General features: G+C 45.1%; 1 protein-coding gene across 2 annotated transcripts in view; it reads right to left on the bottom strand.

Annotated features, from left to right (window-relative positions):
- The window catches only part of SRRM3 (serine/arginine repetitive matrix 3), a 354881-nt gene that overhangs the window by 236117 nt on the left and 95524 nt on the right, over positions 1–23240 (bottom strand). For both annotated transcript variants that reach the window (XM_086954780.1, XM_086954781.1), the window contains exon 3: positions 1273–1542. In XM_086954780.1, coding sequence (XP_086810906.1) covers positions 1273–1499 — 227 coding nt within the window. In that variant the 5' untranslated portion in view covers positions 1500–1542. The remainder of the gene's footprint in view (positions 1–1272; positions 1543–23240) is intronic.

The raw sequence follows: 23240 nt of genomic DNA, 5'->3' as shown, positions 1-23240 counted from the left end.
TGATCTGGGTCTTCAAAGCCTATGCTCAGGTGGTAATTACCAATCTAGATATCTTTTTCTGCCTTTTTTAACCTCTCTTATTATTCTCAGAGTTCTTCATCCACACCCAATTCATGGCATTTAAGGTCTCTTAAAAAAGTAAATCTTGCATGGCTAGTTTCCTCTAGTAAGGTTTGTCCTCTAGGTGCTAGAACATTTTAGACTGTGTTCTATATTTTAATTCTCAACTGATTTCAATTGTGCCTTTTAACAGATTCTTGTTCCAGCCTGTCTTCTAGGCTCTTGTGCATTATAAATGTGAACTTGTGTTTTATTCCTGACAGAGTGAAGTCAGGTTTCCAACAGTATTCTTGGTCATGCTAAAAAAATAGATAAAAGCATTTCCTGATGTACATAAGACTTAAAAAATAAAGTGCCACTTCAAAGTTACTTTCTCGACAACAGCCAAAGCGGCCATTTTCCATGATTGCACCAGGACCCAAGGCATCCTTGCTTAGCTATTGGCTGACCATTTGTCGCATAAAAACACCAGCGTGAGCCCCATTCCCACTAGGTTATCCTTGTATTGCTCACCAGTATTCTAGAAACCATTTCCATTGCGTTCATTTACATTTAGTCTAACTTTAGGACTTTCGTATTCACAAAGGGCTTTTACAAGTAGTAAAGTTGGACTTTTCTCTCAGTTAAACTTAAGTTTTGGTCTTAAGTTTAACTGAGACCAAAACTGTGACAGAAGTCTAGCTTTACTACATGTGAATGCCCTTTGTAAATACGAAAGTCCTAAAGTTAGACTTTCAGCTCAGTTGCCTCTGTGAATCGGGCCCATTGGTTTCTGCACCCTCACCGCACCTCCGCTGCTGTTAAGTCTTTAGCATCAGCATGTGCTATTATTGGTGCTGCTGGCGACTCAGAGGGCATTTCAATGAGACATCCTGCCTTGAAACATCTGGATGGGGGCATTGTCAGAGCTGAGCTAATAAATGTTAAGCCTCTAGCCACTCTAATAGAGATCTACTCTTGCCCAGTTCCAAGTGGAATGTGTGTGGCATGGTGCCCTGTGCTCACTTCGTGTGGAGTGTGTGCATATCCTAGTATTTGGTACCTCTTGTTGTTGAGGGGTGTTTGCACAGAAGAATTATGCAGTGCTGTTGGAATGTCTATGCCATGTTGCATGTGTGTCCAGCTCTTTGCGTGGTGTGGCGATGCCGCGGTGCCCACCTTTTTATGTGGAGTATGCAGTGCCTCGGGCTGGCCATGGTGGACATCACTTACCCTTTCTCCTCCATCATCTCCTGAAGCTCAACACACTTCAGCTCCACCCGCCGCTTGCGCTCATGGTCCAGGATCTCGCGATGCGCCTTCTTCACCAGGATGGGTTCAACTTTCCGTGGCTCCTCTTCGGGTGGCTTGTGCCAGGAGCCAGAGGCAACTGGCTGAGAGTAGCCATTCGCGGCATCCTGCGGAGTGGGCATGCTGGCCCCGTTGTTGCACGCCGCCATCCCCGGCTCCCCTCCTGGTCGCAGTGGCTTCACTCTGCAGATCCTGGAAAAACATAGAGCAAAGTTATGGTCACTTGTTTCCTGCATGTACCTTTCAAGGAACTTGTTGGTATCAACTTTCTGTAAGACCAGCTGAGTATCGGCCCATTGCCCTTTGTCCCTGTGGGAGTTTGGGCCTCCACTCAATGATTGTTTAGTAATAACTAACTAACTTACTAAATAGTTAAGTAAATAAATAATGAAATAAATAAATAAATGAAGTGCAGGGACCCAAAGCGTTTCTTACGAGCCTGCCAACCACCCTGCTGAGTGGCCTTTCTGGAGGCAGATGGGCAGAGGTGTCACCCCCTTTCTCTCGCGGGGCCGGCCCATTAATGTCTGCTGATTGAGTGGGGGCGGGGCCTGAGCAGACGTGGTCTCACTTGCATTCATGTGTGGTTCAGCAGTGTGAGCTAATCCACGCGTTTTTTTTTTACCTAAGTGAAATTAAGAAAACATCTTGCTAATGTAGGCCACTTTTTTAAGCGTGCCCGGGACGATTTTTGATCCAAATCCAAGCCTGTAGGGAACCATGCCAGCCCGGAGCTGAAGGGGTGTAACAAGCATGTAGGTGGGGGGAGGGAGGTCCAGGGAGAGAGAACCAAAGTGGAAAATGGGGGGAGGGGCATAACATGACGTGGGAAAGAGATCCCGAGTGCAGGATCAGGAAGAAAGAAGAGAGTCAGAGAGCAGGACTTGGGGACCAGGAGGAAGCCTCCTGATGCGAGGGGAGCTCCCCCCTGTAGGAGCTGGGGAGGATGAAGGTGGGTGTGGGTGTGGGAGAGAGTGCCAGAGAGCTGGCCCTAGTGGGGGCAGGGTAGGGATGCGCAGGGAGTTCCAGACTGTGGGAGGTGGCTGGGAGGGCCCAGCGCACACGGCAGAGTGGAGCACGTTAAGACCCCCCTCTCCATATCTGTATGATGGGCAGTGGGGGGCATGCTGACTGGGCCCAGAAACCGAAGCCACCAAACCTCGAACCTGTCCCCCGGGGCGCTTTTGGCATAAAACACACATTACCCATGACTCCTGTCGCCAGATACAGCCCGCTGCCGCCCTGCAGACAGCCCCAGCCCTGCCTCTCTGGGCATAAGAGCAAGGAATGGAGAGCCGAGCAATCAGACGAAGACAGGGAGGCCGAGGTGTGCAAGGGGTAGGTCTGAGGGAATTAGGTCATACGTTAAGGGCCAAAGGTCATGAAGGCATGATAGAGCGGGGGTCATTGGTGGAAGCTGGTAGCATGTACCACGAAGGATGAGAAGATGGCGGCCCAGGCGAGAAGTTCAGACCGCCCATGAGATTCTTGTGTGATGAGAAATACACCGTGGACTCCTGGGGGAGGTGCCAGTGAGGTGGGGAACATGACCTTGGGAAAACTAACAGGGGGTGACAGGATGTGACGCATGGGTTAGGGCGATATGAGGGACAGAGGGAAACAGGGTTATGTTATGAAGAGTACAGGGTGCACGGAGTGACGTACCCAACATCCGAGGGGTGTGTGGAGGCAGGGGGTGTCCGTGCAAAGAACAATGGTGACGCTCAGGAAGATGCTAAAGGGGGTGATATGGCAGGGGTCAGTGGGTGATATTGCAGTAGTCAGTGGGTGATACGGCGGGGTCAGAGGGTCATATGGCAGTGGTCAGTGAGGTTTACAGGGCAGGGTCATGGAGGAAGCAGAGGGAAGAAGAAGATAATCAGCCAGGGCTGGCCTTTGCTCAGATACTGCCCTGGGCGAAAACCCACATGTCCCCTCCCACTCGTCCTTTTTATGTTGAGCCTGGTCAGCGATTGTGCTCCGAGGCATGCGGTATTCAGGTAGAGACTTGAAGCTTCGCCCATTCTCCGTCCATATTTTTCATTGGCTTGTGTCATTGTTCACTGTAAAATGTGGCTGTTTATTGGTCAATAGGCCTAGCAGTCCGTCCTTGGTACCGCCTTGTCTCATTTTGTAACATCCCATGGCGACACCCCCGTAACATGTGTTGTTACTCTGTAGGCTTTAATTTCAGTCTCCAAGCACTATTTTCTCAGATAGCTTTGTCTAGCTTGCTGTTGCAGGCAGGACACGCTCCCTCCTCACGCTTTTCTTTAATGTTATAGCATAAACACATTTGCAATGCAATAGGTGCTGCATCTGTAAGAGTTTAAGCTATTGGCATTGTAAATGACAATGCCTTTTCTTTATTTGTTTTAAAAACAACACATCAATAAAAGGCATTGTCATTTCCAATGTCAATAGCTCAAACTCTGGGAAATACGAGCCCTATTGCATTGAAAAAGCTTGTTAATTGTGTATGTATGGAAATCTTGGGAGCAGCAGAAGTAAAAAATATAGACAAAAGGAGGATTCCGGCGCCAGCTGCCCTCTGAAACAGTACTTAGGAAAACAAATTCTAGACCCAGGTCAGGGGGCGTAAGCTGCAGGCAGCGCCTGCGCCCAGTGCTTTAAATGGGAAAATATAAAGGTAGGTACTTATTAAAATAAGCTAGGGTTGTGGCTAGTGGGCGGGGTTAGAGGCGGAGCGAGACATGATGATACAAAGACTCTTCTGTTGAGTATTCATTTTTTGGTGGTGTGAAGACTTGTTTGGAACAAGCCCTACATCATAATGGAAGGGGTTTGTAAACTGGGTACAGCCAAGCCATCCACGGTACTATTAGCACTTTCAGGCTGATAATCAGTGCGACCCCGGACCAACGAGACGCTGGCATAGCATCATGAACCCCTTCGATGCTCGTGACAGAACCCAGCCGTCATGAGCCACGGGTGGCCTGTGTGCATGATGCTGGGCTCCGCCACGACTCCGTCCGCGGTTAGAATGTCGAGCACCGGGCTGGAATTCCTGCCGCAAGCAACGTGTTAATAATGAGTTCCGCACCTTGTGAGAAATGTATCAATATAAATAAAGGGGTTAACTCATTACATTAAATGAAGGGCAAACACAAAATGCTAATGTATCTTTGTTTTCGTAATATTAGCAGCTTCCTAATGTCATGCTCTTCCTACTTGCCTTAAGTGCAATCCTTATATCTTGTAGAGTGCGCACACATACACAGAAATGACCATTCCACACATTTCTTTTTAAATATCCACAGTGTCCCGATTCTCTTCCTCTCTGATCTCATTTCTCTCTCAAACATACACAATATCAGGTAAACACAAACACATAAGCATACAAATTCACAAAAGGCTCACTTCTGATTATGCCTTAGTTAAATGTGATTGACAGAGCAGGGCCTGGATGGGGCCTACTCTGTCAGACACAGCAGGACGGTGAAATTCCCAACACCTGGACATCGCGTGCATAATGCAAATGAGCTCCTGCTGAATTGTTCAGCGGTGGCTCAGCTAAGGGTTGGAGAGGCGCTTTGATGTCAGAGTGCCCTACAGAACTGCTCCACTCCGACTGCCTCGAGCTCAGCAGCACTAGCAGCAATGAGCTTACATTTCTTGAGTGCCAGTACTGGCAGTGGAGAAGTGCCGGTACTCAGCTCGGTAAAAATGAGAAGTGCCCCTACTGAGTACCTGTGAGTACCGGCCCATTGAAAGCACTGCCTGTCAGTCAGCGCCCTGGAGCGGGCCCAGCTGGCACGAGCTGAAGGCCGCGACGGAACTAAAGCAGCGACTGTGCTTAAGAAGGGACCGTGGGATAGACGCTGGGTTTGCTGCCTGGGTTTCCTCCGCCGTGGCCTCTACAGACTCTCCTGGGAACGCTGCACTCCGTGGACCACGTGGGCGTAAATTAGCCCCACCCGGACCACTTCCCACGAGCACAGTCGAGACCCCAACCCTGTATGTTCGTGTCGTCTTCCTCATCAAAAATAAATTACCCAAGCATTTCGTCTCCAACCGCTGAGATGCAAACATCCCCCTGACATACAGTCTAAATGCCTAGTTTCGTGTGCCTCTCAAACAGGGATTGGCCCATTTGAATTGGTTCCAGTGATGTAATAAAAACCGTGGATGCAAAGTTCAGTGTTCTGCTCAGTTCAGTGAGTGAGGCCGAGATGAGTAGCAGCATCTCTTCAATGCGCCGAGGAATCCCGTCAGCACCACGGACAGGGACCTCCGCGGCGAGACTGGGTCCGCTCCGCACAGCCTGCAGTGGCAGTCGCCGTGGGCCCGGCGCAGCGCTCCAGATCAGCGCTTCACAAACCTTTTGGAACCACGACACCATTTTTCAGAATGACAAACTTTTGCGAACCACCTAGCTTTAATTGACATGAGGTGGGTGATTTTTTAAATGTAGCTAAAGGATGGTGTGGTAGCATAATTACAGACACCACAATTCCCATTGAAACGGCACTAGGGGGTCCATTAGGATGGCAGACGGATCGCCACCGCCATGCAGGCGGTGGCGATCCGTCTCCAATCCTTGCCCGTCCGCCACCTTTTTTCCCCCCCGCCATATTACAATGGCAGGGGGACCGTGGCGGACGCGAAGACCGTCCAAGGCGACCGCGGCAGAAAAGGCCTGATATGGTGGCGGTGTCTATCAGACACCGCCAGCCATATTAGGATGGCCTGAGGGGAATGCCATTCCGTGGCGGCAATGCCGCCACGAAAAGGCATACGGTTCCTGCTTTGGGGGCCCGTTGCGGGCCCCAGGGTCAAAGGGGGTGGTGGGGGGTGCACATGGGTGGTACCTATGGTACCCCCCCCCCTGCGTTTCACAGCACAACATGGCAGACACCGCGTGGTGCCTGTCATGTTGTGCTGTGAAACACACAATATGCATTTTTCACATTGCGGCGGCCGGTGCTTTAAGCACCGTCTGCCGCAATGTTAAAAATGCAGGATGCACCCGCCACTGTGGCGGGTGCATCCTAATTGGGGGCACGGTTCCTCCGTACCTGCCCCCAACAGTACGGTCTGCCATCCTAATGGACCCCTAAGTTTGCACCGTCTTACAGTTTTACTGATAAGCCTATACTGCACACAAATAATAAAATCAGGTTCAAATGAATATTTATCAAAGTGTCAAGTTGTTTTGATCCTATTTGAATCTCTGTTTCCATCACACTTCAAAATTACAAAAAAGTGCTTAATTTTTGCTTTCCTAACTGCTGAATATGTAAAGTTCATTTATAGATATTTACATTTCGTTATACAAAAAATAACATCCTACAGCCTTTCCTTTGCCACTCCCTTTCCTTTGCCAGGCCCAGTTTCATGGCGGTGTGACCGGGCAGCCACACCAGGTGCTCACCACGAGGCGCTGTTAGAAATAAGTTATGGGTTTAAAAGTACTTGCTGCAGAGTTCCTTGTGTCTCCAGCAGGTTTTAGGCAGCAATAAAAATGCTAAGATATTACTGGCCTTTATTTTGTCTTCTGGAGAGATATTGGAGTTTTGGCTAATGGCAGTTTGACTCATTATATAGTAGCACAGAGGGTTAATGTGCCTGCTGCAAAGAACGTGTACCATACAGATCACAGAACTATATTTTATGTGGCTAGCTGAGTTTTTTTTTCTTTTGTCACAGAGTTCCTTTTGTTATTAGCAGTTCATAAGTTACAATCCTAATATAGCACAGTGACCTATGAACTTGTCATTAAAGAGCTTCATGCAACTTGCCTGGTATAAAATGGGATGTTATGCTTTTTCTCCAGTCTTTCTTTATATATTCCTAATGTTGCGAAAAAGAGTTTGGGTAGAAATACATTCTTATCAGTACTGCCAACTCCAAACAGTGCTTTAAAACAAATGAAATTCCTGCAAGATAGGGGCTATGGAGAGATGAGGGTTTTTGCTGGAGGGCAGCCGTGAGGGAATCCATGGAGAAGTAGGTCATTGGGGTTGAGGGCGTAAAAAAAGATTGCCGCATAGGGCGCCAGCGCTAAAGCCGGCTCGGCCTGTACCCCAGCAAGATTATCACACAATTCACATTACTTTTCTTTTCCTGTTGGCAAAGTGAGAGGGTGAGTAAACACCAATCCCCATGTTAAAAAGTAAGCAGCAATTTGTCAAAAGGCATAGCCTGACATTTGACCACTGTCTTTGAAGCACAACCAATGTGAAATGATAAACAAAGAGTTTCAAGGCATCTTTAGTTATTGCTTGAACTTCCGTGTCCCTCCACAAATCGGCTCACAACCCACTAGTGGGTCACGCCCCACAGTTCAGGAAACACTGCTCCAGATAGTGACAGCTGCTATGAGGCCAGTACAGTACTCTGGATAATCATAGCTGCAGTGGGGCCAGTAGAGCACTTTGAATAATGACAACTGGTGATTGTGTGCGGTACTGGACTCTGGATAATGATAGATGCTGTGGCTCCAGTACAGTACTCTGGATATTGGCAGCTGCTGTGGGTCCATTACAGTGCCCAGACAGGGACGGCTGCTGTGGGTCGGGTACAGTGCCCTGACAGTGACAGCTGCTGTGGGTCCGGTACAGTGCCCTGAAAGTGACAGCTGCTGTGGGTCGGGTACAGTGCCCTGACAGGGACAGCTGCTGTGGGTCGGGTACAGTGCCCTGACAGTGACAGATGCTGTCGGTCTGGTATACCGCCCTGAGAGTGACAGCTGCTGTGGGTCGGGTACAGTGTCCTGACAGTGACAGCTGCTGTGGGTCAGTTACAGTGCCCTGACTGTGACAGCTGCTGTGGGACCGGTACAGTGTCCTGACAGTGACAGCTGCTGTGGGTCAGTTACAGTGCCCTGACAGTGACAGCTGCTGTTAGTCCGGTACAGTGTCCTGACAGTGACAGCTGCTGTGGGTCTGGTACAGCACCCTGACAGTGACAGCTGCTGTGGGTCCGGTACAGTGCCCGGACAGTGACAGCTGCTGTAGGTCCGGTGCAGCGCCCTGACAGTGACAGCTGCTGTGGGTGTGGTACAGCGCCCTGACAATGACAGCTGCTGTAGGTCCGGTGCAGCACCCTGACAGTGACAGCTGCTGTGGGTTTGGTACAGCGCCCTGACAGTGACAGTTGGTGTGGGTCAAGTACAGTGCCCTGACAGTGACAGCTGCTGTGGGTCGGGTACAGTGCCCTGACAGTGACAGTTGGTGTGGGTCAAGTACAGTGCCCTGACAGTGACAGCTGCTGTGGGTCGGGTACAGCGCCCTGACAGTGAGAGCTGCTGCAGGTCCGGTGCAGTGCCCTGACAGTGACAGCTGCTGTGGGTCGGGTACAGTGCCCTGACAGTGACAGCTGCTGTGGGTCGGGTACAGTGTCCTGACAGTGACAGCTGCTGTGGGTCAGGTACAGCGCCCTGACAGTAACAGATGCTGTGGGTCGGGTACAGTGCCCTGACAGTGACAGCTGCTGTGGGTCGGGTACAGTGCCCTGACAGTGACAGTTGCTGTGGGTCAAGTACAGCGCCCTGACAGTGGCAGCTGCTGTGGGTCAAGTACAGTGCCCTGAGAGTGACAGTTGCTGCGGTTCCGGTGCAGCGCCCTGACAGCGACATATGCTGGTGGTCGGGTACAACGCCCCGACAGTGACAGCTGCTGTGGGTCGGGTACAGTGCCCTGACAGTGACAGCTGCTGTGGGTCCAGTACAACGCCCTCACAGTGACGTGCTGTGTGGCGTTTCAAGCATGCTATCCCATAATAACTCTAGCGGGGACGCCGTAGCACTGAGGACAGTGACAGCTGCAGTGAGTGGTTTAAACACACCCTGTGCTGTAACTCTTGCTGTGGGGTCTGGCCTGGACCTGGCAGCTGGGCCCTTTTAGCACCTTGGAGAAGGACCGCTGCTGCGGATTTGGTTTGGACATCTCTATGGTGGTCCTTGTTGTTGTTCACTCCAGCCCAATTGCTGCTACAGCTTAGTTTCCAGACACCCCATCCCTAGTGACTGACCCAAGATCCAGACTGAAAAGATCATGTTTGAGGGATCTTGAAACATTTCTTATTTTCTTCCATACGGTGCCATAAATAAGCCATGGGGACAGGGGCGTGGCTTGGTTAGTAAGATGGGGGTGGGTGAGTGCGGATATTCAGATTTCCCAACAATCACGCTGATTAAAATACTTTTTATGAGAAGCAGGGCAGGAGGGGCCTTAAAGAGCTGTAGGAGGAGAGAAGAGTGCGGATTGTGAGGGATACTTAAAAAATAATATTTAGTAAAATACATTTTTAAGACCTTTAAAACAGAGTTGAGAGATTGTGTGTTTGTTTTTGTCTGTGTGTATGTAAAACTCGAGGAGGAAATTCAGCAGACACCTCACCATACCCTACGTTAAGTGCCTGTACTCACCTATTTACAACAGAATACATATATTAGGGGGGAGGTTACACCATAAACACCCCCCACCCCCCCATAAGCTACTGCCCTGAATGGAGACAGTGGTATTTATTGTCTCTCTGACAAGGGAGCAGTTGAATGCCTGCTGCGAGTACTTGTATAATTTGTATAACTATTGTATAACTATTAAAAGTCTTAAATGAGCCATGATAAGAAAAAAAATCCAATTTAGTTTAAGAAGCACGGTTTCTGTCTCTTCTCTTTCTTTGCCAGCGGATTCTGTTATATCATTTACTCCATGCTGTGCTATGTTTTATAGATAAGGCTCTTCGTAAATTCATTCACACATTACCGGCCTCATTCCAAGTGTGATGGTGAATGTGAAGTTTGGTTTTATTGATGTTTGTGCCACATTTCATCTTTACGAATAGTGCTTAGAGCCGAGTTTTTGGCCGCTCAAATTCATCGAGGGGCTCGACTACAGGATGGGGGTGAAAGATGTGCGTGTAAATTGCGAACATGTGTATTTATGTGAGTCAGAGGTGCGTTAATAAAATTCCAAAAATACTCCAATACCTTGCGTTACAGGTATCTGAGCCCGACTTTTCCTCAAGAGTGATATTGAGGCAAAAAGCAGGCAAAATTAGAATAAACAGATATATTACATTCAAGACTGCTCTAGAGCCTGACACCATACTCTGCACGGTGATTCTCCACAATATTTCATTAAAGTTTGAAGTTCATCTGATGATTAAAGGTAATTTTATTACAAGACAGGAGCCTCTGTTATCAGTCTCTCTTCTTGCAGTACTGATCCCCTGTGCAGGAAGTTATTAATATAAACAAAGGGCATCCCCACATATAAATAGCAGTAGTCCATACATTACCGGCAATCATCAATTAATTGTAGCTCACATGCTATAACTATGCAGATGGCGCACAAATACTCTTCAAACTGCAAATCCCAAAATCCATTTGTTATGTTATGTTATGTTATGTTAATATAGACTTATAGATCGCATTATCACCCAGGGGTATCTAAGTGCTAATCAACGGACATACACCACCAGCGAGAGACGCAGAGCCAGCAGCTCAGAGGGGCTCCCAGGTCTCCAAGAAAAGCACAGTCTTCAGATTCTTCCTAAAAAGGAGGAGGTTAGTTTCCTTCGGAAGTTTAACTGGAAGGCGGTTCCAAGCCTGAGGGATAGTGCTAGAGAAAGCTCTACCGCCCATAGACGCAAGGTTAAACCGGGGGCAGACCAAGTTACAGGCATCAGCTGATAGAAGGGTTCAACTCGGCATATAGTTAGTCAGTCAGTCCTTGATATAGCTAGGGTCTGAGCCATGAATCGCCTTGTGTGCAATACAGAGGCTTTTGAATTTGGTTCTCTGAGTAATCGGAAGCCAATGTAGGTCTTGTAATAAGGGCGTGACACGGGTTCTGCTAGGTTTTTTGAAACTGACAAATCTTCAGTTGCATCAGAGCCGTTGATCAGTGGATGAGAGGACCCATCTCAAATTGAATGCATTGAAAATAGAAATACTCAAATGTGGAGATTGGAAAAACATTTACCCACTTTGCGCCTGGCCGGACGATCTAGGATCACCTCCTAAAATATCTAAGGAAGTAAGACTTCAAGTTATCAATTAATGCCTAAGTGGACAAATTAGTAAGATCAAGCTTCATTACTATGAAAACTCTGTAACGCATCTTCCTCACCTGGGATTTCCACACAAGATCCAAGCCACTATCTCTCTTGTACTGTCTAAACTTGATTACGCCAATGGCCTCTGCCACGGATCATCTTTATCAACTATGAAAAGACTACAACGATTCAGAACTGTGCTGCCAGACTACTCCTACATGTGAAAGCATCAAGCCTTCATCTCCCCTGCCTTGAGGGCCCTACATTGGTTACCGCTTGCCAGAAGATCCACATTCAAACTGCTTTGTATCGCCCACAAACCAATACAAGGAACAGGGCCCTTCTAAACTTACCAAATATATTCGACAAAGGAACCTCCGCTCCAGATTGGCCCCTCACCTCAAAATCTCACCATACAAGAAGAAAACCAGGCATGGCACATTCTTTCCTGTTCAAGCAGCCACACTATGGAATTCATTACCCACAAGCACAAGTACCACAGATAACTAACTTATCTCCCGAAGACTACTCAAGAGCGGTCTCTTCCCCACATAACCATCATACTCAAACACAAATGTACAGCTTATCCCTGGGTATAATCACATTTAATTTGTTTTTATGTATGTATCTAAATGTTTATTTATTGATATAATTAGGTATAATAATATGTACTTATAGTTCTATATAAGTATTACTTTACTCCTACTATAAAAAAAGAAAACATTGACTCTCTCCAATGCACTATCCTGTATTTCACCCAATACATCTCTCAATATATCCTCTACCTGCACTCTCTGACTCATCCCAAACCTCAATCTAGGACTATGATCCCCAAAATAACCCTTCCTTGACTCTTCCTTCCTCTACCCCTCCTTGGATCACCCCAAACCTCATTTTAAGACTCTGATCTTCCAAACAACCCTTCTGAATTCTTCCGTCACCTCTCCCTCCTTTGACTTATCCCAAAACTAATTTTGCTACTATGATCACCCTAATCGATTTCTAGAGATTCTTCCCTCATCCATCTCTCCTTATACTCAATCCAAACCTCATCTTACTACTATGATCTCCCAACAAACATGTTCTAGAATCTTCCCTCCTCTATCCCCCCATTCTCCTTTTCAATCCAACTAACAGACTCACACATCCACCTCTCAAATTTCACTACACTAATCCATCACTAATCCCTCTTGGGTTCTGGAGTAGCGTGCTACTCGCCGAAAAGTGCTTTGGCGCCTCGTCAGGAGTTCTAAGCGCTATGTAAATACAATTATTATACAAAACAATACACCATTTCTTCTTTTCTTGCTGCTTGAGATAAGTGTGTTCTAAATTTCTGTTTGCTAGCATTAGAGTGTGGTTTACTGTAGTTTTATTTTGTGTTTGTTTGGTGTTTAAACTCAAGTTTTGATTTCTTTGGTTAATTTCACACAGATGCCTGCTTGTAAGGCTTGCCATTACTTTTTTTCAGCACACTGTGGCTAGTTGGTTTATTTAAGGTCGAATTTGCTTGCTATATTAAGATGGTAATTTTTCAGTTTGTTGCTATTGCATAATCGACATTTTATGTGTTAACTGCTTTTGTATGTATATTTTGTCTTTTATGTGGACCTCATAAAGAGTTCCGTTATCATAATAAATAAACTTGAACTTGAAAACTTGCATGCTTTCAGTGCTCATGTGTCAATAATCATATTGTATCAGAAAGGCTGCTTGGGAGCCAGACACATTTGGTTGTGAGAAAGATGCTTGCCTGGGGAAGTGCTTATGGAAACAGTAGCTTGGGTTGATGTTAACACCATTTAAAGCCTCAACTTTTTTCCGAGTGCTTGTTTTAACACGTTTGATATCACTAACTCAAGGAAAATATTGTAGGTTATCAATTCGGTGTTGAACGCTGATTAAATGGTTGACCGCAGTGTTAACTATAAGAATGAACAACTTTGTGATGTTTTGGACAATTCAGTGTCTAATTCCATTCATGAAGCGGTCTCTCCATCATCTAGAAATTAATCCACTGATGCATTGTAAATGCCATTGGATGGCAGCTCACATTCCCAACAAGGGAAATTATGTACCCTTGGCAGCAAAAGAATGGGGAAGAATAATAATGCTTCCCCTCACGATGCATTTGGTGGCATGTTGCCAACTGAAAAAGACTGTGTTCATGAGATCTTGAAATATTTCCTAATTTCTGCCGTAATGTGCTTCTCCATGAGCCGCAGAGACTGCAGTGTTTATTGTCTCTCTGACAGGCAAGTGGCTGAATTCCAGCTGCTACCAATTGCATAATTTGTAATACTATTAAAAAAATGTTAAAGCAGCCACGATGAAATTAAAAATTCCGTTAATAAAAAAAGAGAATTTCCTTCTGTCCATCCTCTGTCATTTAATTGCCAAGGGATTCTCTTTTTTCATTTATTTCACGCTGGCTTCGTAAATTAACCCACATGTTATCGACCTCGTTCCAAATGCAGCGGTATATTTCGAATGAGCCTCTAACGATGTTTGCGCCAGATTTCAACGTCACGAATTGTGCTTGGAACCGTGTTTTTGGTTGCTCAATTTCCTCCACGGACTCGATTAATCGATGGTGACGCAAGATGCGCATGTACATTGCACACGCGCTCATTAGTGTTAACCCGGGATGCGCTAATTACACTGAATTCCACTTTAGACATCTTGATATGGAGAATTACATGCATTGAGACATCAATTCACCTGTTCCTGGGAGTGCAAACTAGTATTTTGTGCAGTTTCCTCCTGCAATACGCCATCATTTTTACCCACCTCAATTTACAGGAGCAAGAACACATATCTGATGCAATTGGTCCAACTTGAGTCCTGTTTTTGGTACAAACTACAGTTTGCACCTAAAACACTATTTGCAGCGTTTCAAAACAGTGCCTAATATGCAGAGTAATTTGCACATCAAACTGTTGGAAAAAGGGGAATATCATACAGTAAAAACAACAAGAAACCCGGGGGTCAACTATAACAGATATCTACCAGTCCATAAGATAATTAGCCGTTACTGTTGTGAAAAATGTAAAAAGGACAGAATTACAAAGTAAAAAGACCCTCATGAATGATTGGATTCCCGTCAATCACCACAGTGATCAAACTCATCATCTGGGTTTTACTTTCTTCCATCCACTTTTCCTCTTGATCATAGAAGGGTAATTAGTGGATTATATCATAAAGGGGACCTCTGAAAGAAACAAATAGAAAGAAAGAACATGCAGCCCGATTCATCATTGTGAAGTTTTGCGAGTCTAGTCTAGTTCTAACGGGCCCTGTAGAAGTGGTCCCAAAGAAAATGTTTTGTGGGAATGTTAAGTGCAGTGCAAAAGTGTAAGTGAGAGTTTAAAAAGGATTTACACCAGAGAAAATCTTTTACTGGGGTATATGTTGCAATCCTGTTTAAAAACAGTGCAAAAAGCAGGTTCAAAATCACTGCCTATCAATATGGTCGACATGTTTCAGCCTTCAGGACCATTAGTCCATGGCTTTCTTCAGGACCTACCTAGTTTCTTGACAGTTAAATAGAGGCAGTTGAACAGAAAAAAAAGTCCCTAAGCGGAAGCAGACACGTCCTAGGGCTGATCTCCAGAGCTGACAAAGTACATACACATATAAGTATATACTAAAGTATATACAAGAGGTCTCCAATGCTCGACTTAAAAAGAAAAATGAAACTTCTCAGTTTAATTTTTTATAATATTTTTTGACCAATTCACAAAGGGGAAGGGATTCCCTGGGGACCCCTTCTCGTTTGCAAATGGTTTACCACCTACTTGAAATAGGTGGTAAATTGCAAGTGTTTTGCGACCACAATTGCGGTTGCAAAATATTCATACATACAAATGCCAGTCGCTATTAGGAAGGGATGCCTTTGGCACGCCGCTTCCTAATAGTGAGTCACAAACCTCATTTTGCGAATCGGTAAAATTTACCAATTCACAAAATGAGGTTTGTAAATGGCCATGCCCTAAATTGCGGTCGCAAACGGGCCGATTGCCCATTTTCGACCGCAATTTAGGGTTGTACATCTGGCCCTTATTGTTTTCTTGACGCTAGCGATGAGTGCTTTCTAAATTGCTGTTTGCTAGCACTGGACTGTGATTTACCGTAGATCTATTTATTGTTTGTTTCATGTTTAAACTTAAGGTTTGATTTATTTAGGTCAACTTCACTCAGGGGCCTGCCTTTAAGGCATGCTGTTACTTTGATTCAACCTGCTGTGGATAGCTTGTTTATTTAAGGTCAAATGCACCTGCTTTTACGGCTCACTTGTGAATAAATATATTGGAGAATGAAAGGCTGCTGAGGAGTTTTGCCTACATTTATTGCATGGTGAGATATATTGCATTATTTGTTGCAAGGCAAAGGCTTGACTGGGGAAGTGTTTATGCAGCAACTGCCTGGGTTTATGTGAAAGCGATTTAATGGCAGAACCTCTTGTCTGTGTTCTCCTTTTATATATATTTTATATCACTTTTTCAAAGAAAATATTGCTGTGAATCAGTCCCGTGTTGTATGCTGTTTAAATGGTTGGTCGTGCTGTTATTAATGAGGAGGGTGAGGTTTTTAAAAAAAACCTTTGTGGATGTTTGTAGACTCAAAGTTTTAATTTCATTCATTAAGCGGGCTCTTCATCACTTAGAAATGCTATTACAAGCTCTTTGTCACTTCCCGAGGATGGCATAACACATTGCTAGCAAGGGTAGTATTGTAGCCAGGGTGGCAAAAGAATGATAACGAAAAATTATTTCCACTTATGGGTATGAGGCTTCCAAGAAAAATTACTTCCCCCCATGGGTCTGAGGGAGATGAATTTTGTGGCCGTTCAATTCCGCCGAGAGATAATGACTTGATGTCAACTTGGCAAAGCCTATTGTGGGTAGCATAAGTAAGAGGCCCAATGATGACATATGTATACAGAATGTTGATTGATACTATGGCAACGACATTTATTACAATGATGTTGAGGATTGTACAAATGCTCTGAAAAAGATGAAAACCTGGGATACGCCTCATATTGCTATTTTGGATGAGGGACGGGTACTCCCATGTTTGAGCATGGGTTGGTTTAACATCCAGATTCGGCCGAGCAGGCTTGATGTATTGATGAATACATTAGGTCCAAGATAAAAAGATCAGTGGACATGTGTGAAGGAACTAAAATGAAGCCAGCGTGCCCAAGGCCACTGATATTGAAGAAAGTGGCCATAACTCTAGAACTGGATGCTAAACTTTTAACTCTTTAAATTGTAAATTATACATTTTAAATGTTTAAGCAGAGGTGGGAAAGACCCTAGAAAAGACGTGGCTAGGGCATGGTCCTCGTGCCAAGATAAATTATCGGCTATCCAGGTCTTGTTTCATGTATTTTGTGTCCTGCAGAACAGGAAAAGAGGTCAGGGGTCACTTGGACCCAGAAACAATTAATTTCTGGTTGGGTCCAAAGCTGTTTTTGGGGAATGCAAACATGGGAATTTCTTTGGGCACATGCAAGGGACTGTCATTACATATTGATCTCAAATCTGGACTGCTTGCAGGTTCAAATATAGGGGCAATGCCCAAGGATCTCAGTTTGGGTATGACTTTTATAAAGAAATTGGATAGCATGTTCATACATTTGTCTTTGTGGACACGGCACAATCATCTCTGACCCGTGTTTTGGACAAGTCTTTCCCAGGTTCAGTGGAAATGGGGGCCACTGCACTGGCCGGGGAACCCTCTACAGACCCTTCTACCACTATCACTATGCATACTTAAGGCCAACATCTTCCCATAGAGGAGAAGAGGACAATGCTTTGGGCTCAGCCGAAGCCAAGCAGGGCAAGGGGGAGCTCTTGGTAAGTGCAGTGTCCTTTCCCCTTGTGACAGTGGGAGGCAGACTGGCCCTTTTGGTTCAACAGTGAGGTTGAATATCATAGGACCTCTGGGTAATGCAGAGTGTGGGAGTGTTCCATATAGTAATCTATGCAACTCCAATACAGACCAGTTACTCTTCGCCAATACATTTTTCTGAGGAATATTAGGATCTGGTCACCGCAGAGGTACAGGAATCATCACAGAAGGGGGCTACAGAACAACATTCAGCAATACCAGCCAGTAATAAATCCGAGGGAGCTCAACCAATCTCTTCTGTATCGCCATTTCAATACAGAGAAGATCATATGCCAGAGGAACATCCTCCTTACGAAAGACAGGATGCTGCTTCTGCATTTAAGGCACCTACCAGACTGTACCAATAGGTCAAGAGCACAGGGAGCACCTGCAGGTTCTGTGACAAGGACAGGTGTTCAGGTTCGAATCCCTTCCCTTCGTTCCATCCGCCGCTCCTGGTGGGCTTGCTCTCGTCCTCAATTCAGGCAATTTTTCCAGAACTCCTTTTTGTCCAGGACTCTCCAGCATTGGAAGAGGATAAGACACCGTGAGGGAGGTCTAGAATACTCACGAGCACTGCCTTTAGATCAGGAGACTAAGGAGGAGATGCGCTGGTGGTTCAGTCATGTAGATGCATGGCAAGGGCGAGCCCGCTTCTCTATGCTCCCAGATCTTTGAATCAGATGCAAGTCTGGGGGGCTGTGGTGCAAAATGTGGCAGTTACCGGACCCGGGGAGGATGCTCCAGCAAGGAATCATTAATGTAGATAAATTGTAGAAAACTTGAGCGTTCTTATAGACAACATTACTGCAGCCAGGTAAATGATCATAATAGAAAGAACAAGGTCAAAGCTATTGGTGGGTCTAGCCAGGTCCCTGTGAGAATTTTATATACAGGAAAACATCTCCAGTGGCAGAAAACGTGTGAGGAGCATGCAATGCAGTAGAGGATTGGAATTCAAGAACCACATACAAAAGCAGTGAATGTTGTCTAGATCTCCATGTATTTCAGGCTCTTAACAAGACATGGAGTCCTTTCAGCACAGACCTCTTTTTCTTTCACTTCACAGCTCAATTAGGAAGATTTTACAGCTAGAGACCTGATCCGGAGGTTCTAGAAAAGGATGCTTATCTTCAGCATTGTTCAGTGGGAATCTCTACGTTTTCCCACCATTTATCGTGATGCCATGATATGCTTCCCAGATCGGCAGCTAGTTGACAAGGCTCACAATGGTAACTCCATTATGGAGGGTCGGGCCTTGGTTCCTTTCACTCCTGGAATTATCAGCCAATTGCACAATTCTTATTCAAACCTTTCATCAGCTGTTGAAGGTCTCTCTGGGGCAACTTCACATTCTGATTTTGGAAGGCGGGCCTACTCCGGTTGCTTGGAACTTTTGAAATGCTCAAAGGAATGCCGGAACCTTTGTAATTAGCCTCTAGTTATATCATAGCATCCTCGACAAAAAGGTATAACAAAGGCCTATAAATCAGCATGGGATTACTGAAGTAGATTGAATTTATTGTATAGTTAACAAAAACCATTACAAAAATAAAAATGCATTAGTTTAAAATTGGTCAGTATACATGCCTGTTTTAAAAAAAAACATTAATAACTATTTATATTCATAAAATATCAGATGTAAGAATATTACTGAACTACATTATACAATTTCCTATTCGTTCTATACAAAATAGCTCTTATTTCAGGAGCTCAATATCATTACTGAAGTAGATTGTGTGTGGGAAGATGTATCAATCCTGTTTCTTCGGAGGTCATAGGTCATAAGTATTCTACGTTTCATGGCATCCTTAGCAGATGGACAGCAGGCATATAGAACTATTAATGGCTATATATCAGCTATATTAGGACATTAGAAAGTTGAAGGTAAAGTGGTTGGAAAGCACAGACTGGTGTGTACATTAATGAAGCAATCATTGCATATCTACCAAAGCCAAGGTTTTCTACTTAATGGGTGTAGAGCTGGCTTTGCACCTTTTGCTTTCATGGGAGGACAGTGACAAGTAATCCTTGAAACTGCTGTCACCAAATGAAAATGTTGTTTTGTTTGGTTTCATTTCAATTGGTATCCGATCTTAGAGTGCAAGATAGTTCTAACATCCATTTTTCTAATGTGGGGGTTCATTTTACAGTATCAAAACAAATAAACAACGTCTCTACTTCCATTGATGTTTCCTGCCTTCCTCTACAAACCGAGGGCCTCGTTTATGAAAAGTGGTGCATCGCTGAGTGAAAACAGCGATGCTTCACTTTTCACTGCACGAACATGAGACATGTCTGTCTCAGCCTGACACACACTCTTCATGTTTGCAAAATGGTGGGGTTAGCCGGGCCTTCCGCCCTTAAGCACAGGCCGCTACTGCACTCATGCCACGTACATAACAGTTTACAGTACTGTGTAAACTGTAAACATTCCACGGTAACACTGTGTATCCAGCGCTCAACAACCTAAGCGGCTGGCCCCACTGATGCTGCGTCTGGGTCTAACGGCCCATGAACACCAGAACCAAGGCCAAGCTGGCTCACCCTTGGGTGGACAGACCACGGATGCAAAACAGATGTGTGCCAGGACTCTGTCATGCGATCGCCTGCCAGTCCTATGCGCTACCTCACACCAGGGTCACTGGACTGGACTTCCTCCTGAACACCCTCTTTCACTGCACCTTCAAGCAAGTGGAAAGGAGAGAGGGGAGTAGCCCTGTCTTCTATGCATGCACTGGCATGCACTTCAAAAGCAGGGAAGCACCATAAAAAGTCATTTCAATGGTGGCTCAAAGCTGTGTGGCCATGTTACGTAATCCCTGATCTGCTATTTGATAGCTCAACCATTGCACTGGTGCACCTAGTGCCACCACATAACAGCAATCCAGCATTTCTGTGTTCTGTGATCACAACTAGGGTGCTAAAGGCGACTCCAGGAAGTGTGGGGTGGGCAGACACTCACCGCTATGAACCCAACCTGAGCTGGTTTGTTTGATTGCTCGGCTCACCATTCCCTGATTGGCTGGCACTGGGGCTGCCCTGTACCTCCTCATGGTGTTAGAGGTACATTGGTAGGAAGGATGATGAGTGTAATGTCGTAAGCAAGAACAAGAAAAGGAAATCAGAGTGGGTGGTACCAATTGGGCTCTCCTGTTGGAACTCCCTCTTCGATCTACCCCATCTTCTTTGACAGCATAACTAATTGGTGTATTTCATATAATTTGTAATGACCCGCCTCCTCCCTTTTGACTTTAGAGGGACCAGGTTTTATGTAGACAAATTTTATTTTTTATACTAGGTGGGTGCCGCAATCCCAACTCCACAATACAGCTCCAAGTTCTCAATTCCAAGCAATCACCAAGTACGAAACCCCAACAAAACCGCATCTTCGTTAATCCAACTTCAAACCCAAATCCATCTCCCACACACTTCCATGACTCCAGGTCAAACCTACAACCCCATCATAACTTTACAACTCCAACTCATCTCCATACCCCATCTTCATAACCCAATTTCAAACACATTGACAGAATTACACCACAAGCCCACTACAATTTCACCTGTACAGCTTCAACACGATTCCCCAACTCCAACAACACTCTTAAACAGCTGCAATACAACCAAATAACGTCAACAAAATTCAACAACTTCAAAACACCACCAATACAAAATGTACAACCCTAACACAACTTCATCTCTGCAATTTCAACATCACATCGTAGCTCTGACACAATTCACCAACTTCAGAAACGTCAAATCAAATCTAGTAACTGTTCCCTTCTAATCCAACTCCACATCTCAAACTCCACTACTCTGACACACCACCACCACCAATAAACTATAAATACACATCTCCAACACAATACTCATTCAATCACTCACACATCCATCTTCATGGTACAACATCAGATACTGAGCTTGATCACAATTAAACATGTTGACAGCTCAAACTCAACACCTCTAACACAACTCAGCAACTTTATATCCAAAAGAACTCTAAAATGCCTACACAACCCCGTAGGTAAAAAAAAAACAATATCAAAACTGCTCCAAATGAACCCCTTGAGTGAAAAAACAACACACATCTACAAAGTCGAACACAGTTCCACAACCTCATCACAACCCCACATTCACAGTCCCAGCACAGCTTCAACCCTACACCTCAAACACAAAGTCGGGTCCACAACACCAACGCATCTAATAACCCAAACCACAACTCAACAACTTTTCCAACTCCAGAGCTCAAATAGAAAACCACCCCCATAACGCCAGCTCCAGAATTCCAACACAAGTCCTTCACAAATACAGCTCCACAGCTTCAACACAACACTACATCTCTTAACCTCAACACATCTTCACAACTGTAAAAAGTATTCACCTCAACAAATACACCATTATGACACCAACCCACAACTATGACACTCATCTGAAGCGCCACCATTACATCACAGCCTTTTAACTCCAAAACAGTTTAACTCCAAAACAAATCCATAACTGAACTCAGCTACTCTAACCCAACCCCATGACAGAAAATCCAAAACAATACCATCTCTAGTACTCAAACTCAACTTCAACATCAAATCTCCAACAACAAAATAATTCCAAATCAACAACTCCCCACTTCCAACACAAAATGCAGCCACCCACGTCAAAGCACTAACACCAAACAACACTAAACCCAACACGCCTTCACAATTAAAGTACAACTCTAAATGAGTTAAACTCCAACTCCACAAACCCAATTCCACACAATACCACAACCAACTATACACATTGAACACAACTTCATAAATAGTATAAAACCCCAACATCACATCCCCGACCCCAATACCATTACTGTACCACAACTGCAATGCAATTGCACAACTACGACACCCATACCCGTGTCGTAATTTGACGATGGCCAGGTTAGCGCTTAGCTTTGCTACACGTTATTCCCCTTAACTTGGCCATATTAGAAAACGCCATTTTGTATGGTACGGCGGCCATTTTGGGGAATGAGCGGCCTCGTGGTCGCCATGCCCTTTAGTCCGTTGTCCGTACCACTGACCACTCGACTTTGCCCAGCAACAGGCTATTTTTAGCAACGGTCAAGCCTGTTCATGCGCAGTTCCAACTGACCAGTCACCCCTCAGGAATGTGCAGCCAAATTGACCAGTGGGGTTGTAAACCCTCCCATGAGTTGGCTGTGCTCCAAAAATGACCATATATGTACATAAACTCTGTAACCTTGTACCGCCTATCTTTTATTACCTGTAAACTGTATAAAAGAACGAATCACACCAACGTTTGGTGTGATACTTCTTGCATTGCCGAAGGGTGCTGTAGGAATGTACCACCACCCCATGGGGTCTTAATAAAATTGTTCTTTGTACTTTTTAGTTTCCGTGCCAACAGTTCTTTCAGTGTAAGTGGGTTATCTACGGAGCATGTAGGCCTTGGGAACCCGATACCACACCCGCAACCTAAATACAGCTCGGCCCCCTCAACTCCAACTTCTCCTCATCTCCACCATCTTCCCAAGTGCACCTCTTCTGAAACACCTTCACAGCCTCTATCCTGCCACAAGCTCACCTTCTTCACAGCTCTCCCACAACTATTAATCTACACGAACTCTAACCCTTAAGTAATTGGAGCTTTACTTATCAAGCTACCATTGCATTATTCATTAAGATTAGGGGAGTGAGAAGTTGTTAAGTTTATTAATACGCAACTTCACATTTATTGTTTAATTTAACTTTGCATGCTTCACAAAGTGTGAAGCTTGAATTTTGTTTAATAAAAAAGAGGGTGCATGATAGAAAGACCACCTGGTGTTTACCTTCTTCATCAAACACCCTGTCTCCTGGCTGGGAGGGGACTGAAGATGTGGTGAACTAGCTAACATAATGAGCTCTGGTACCGCGCACAACAGCATTTATAAAAATGTAAACACATATTTTTCACAAATTAAAATCTACTTCTAA

Source organism: Lissotriton vulgaris, chromosome 2_1, assembly GCF_964263255.1.
Source record: "Lissotriton vulgaris chromosome 2_1, aLisVul1.2, whole genome shotgun sequence".
NCBI classification, from domain to species: domain Eukaryota; kingdom Metazoa; phylum Chordata; class Amphibia; order Caudata; family Salamandridae; genus Lissotriton; species Lissotriton vulgaris.
This window is presented reverse-complemented; position numbering and strand designations above follow the sequence as displayed.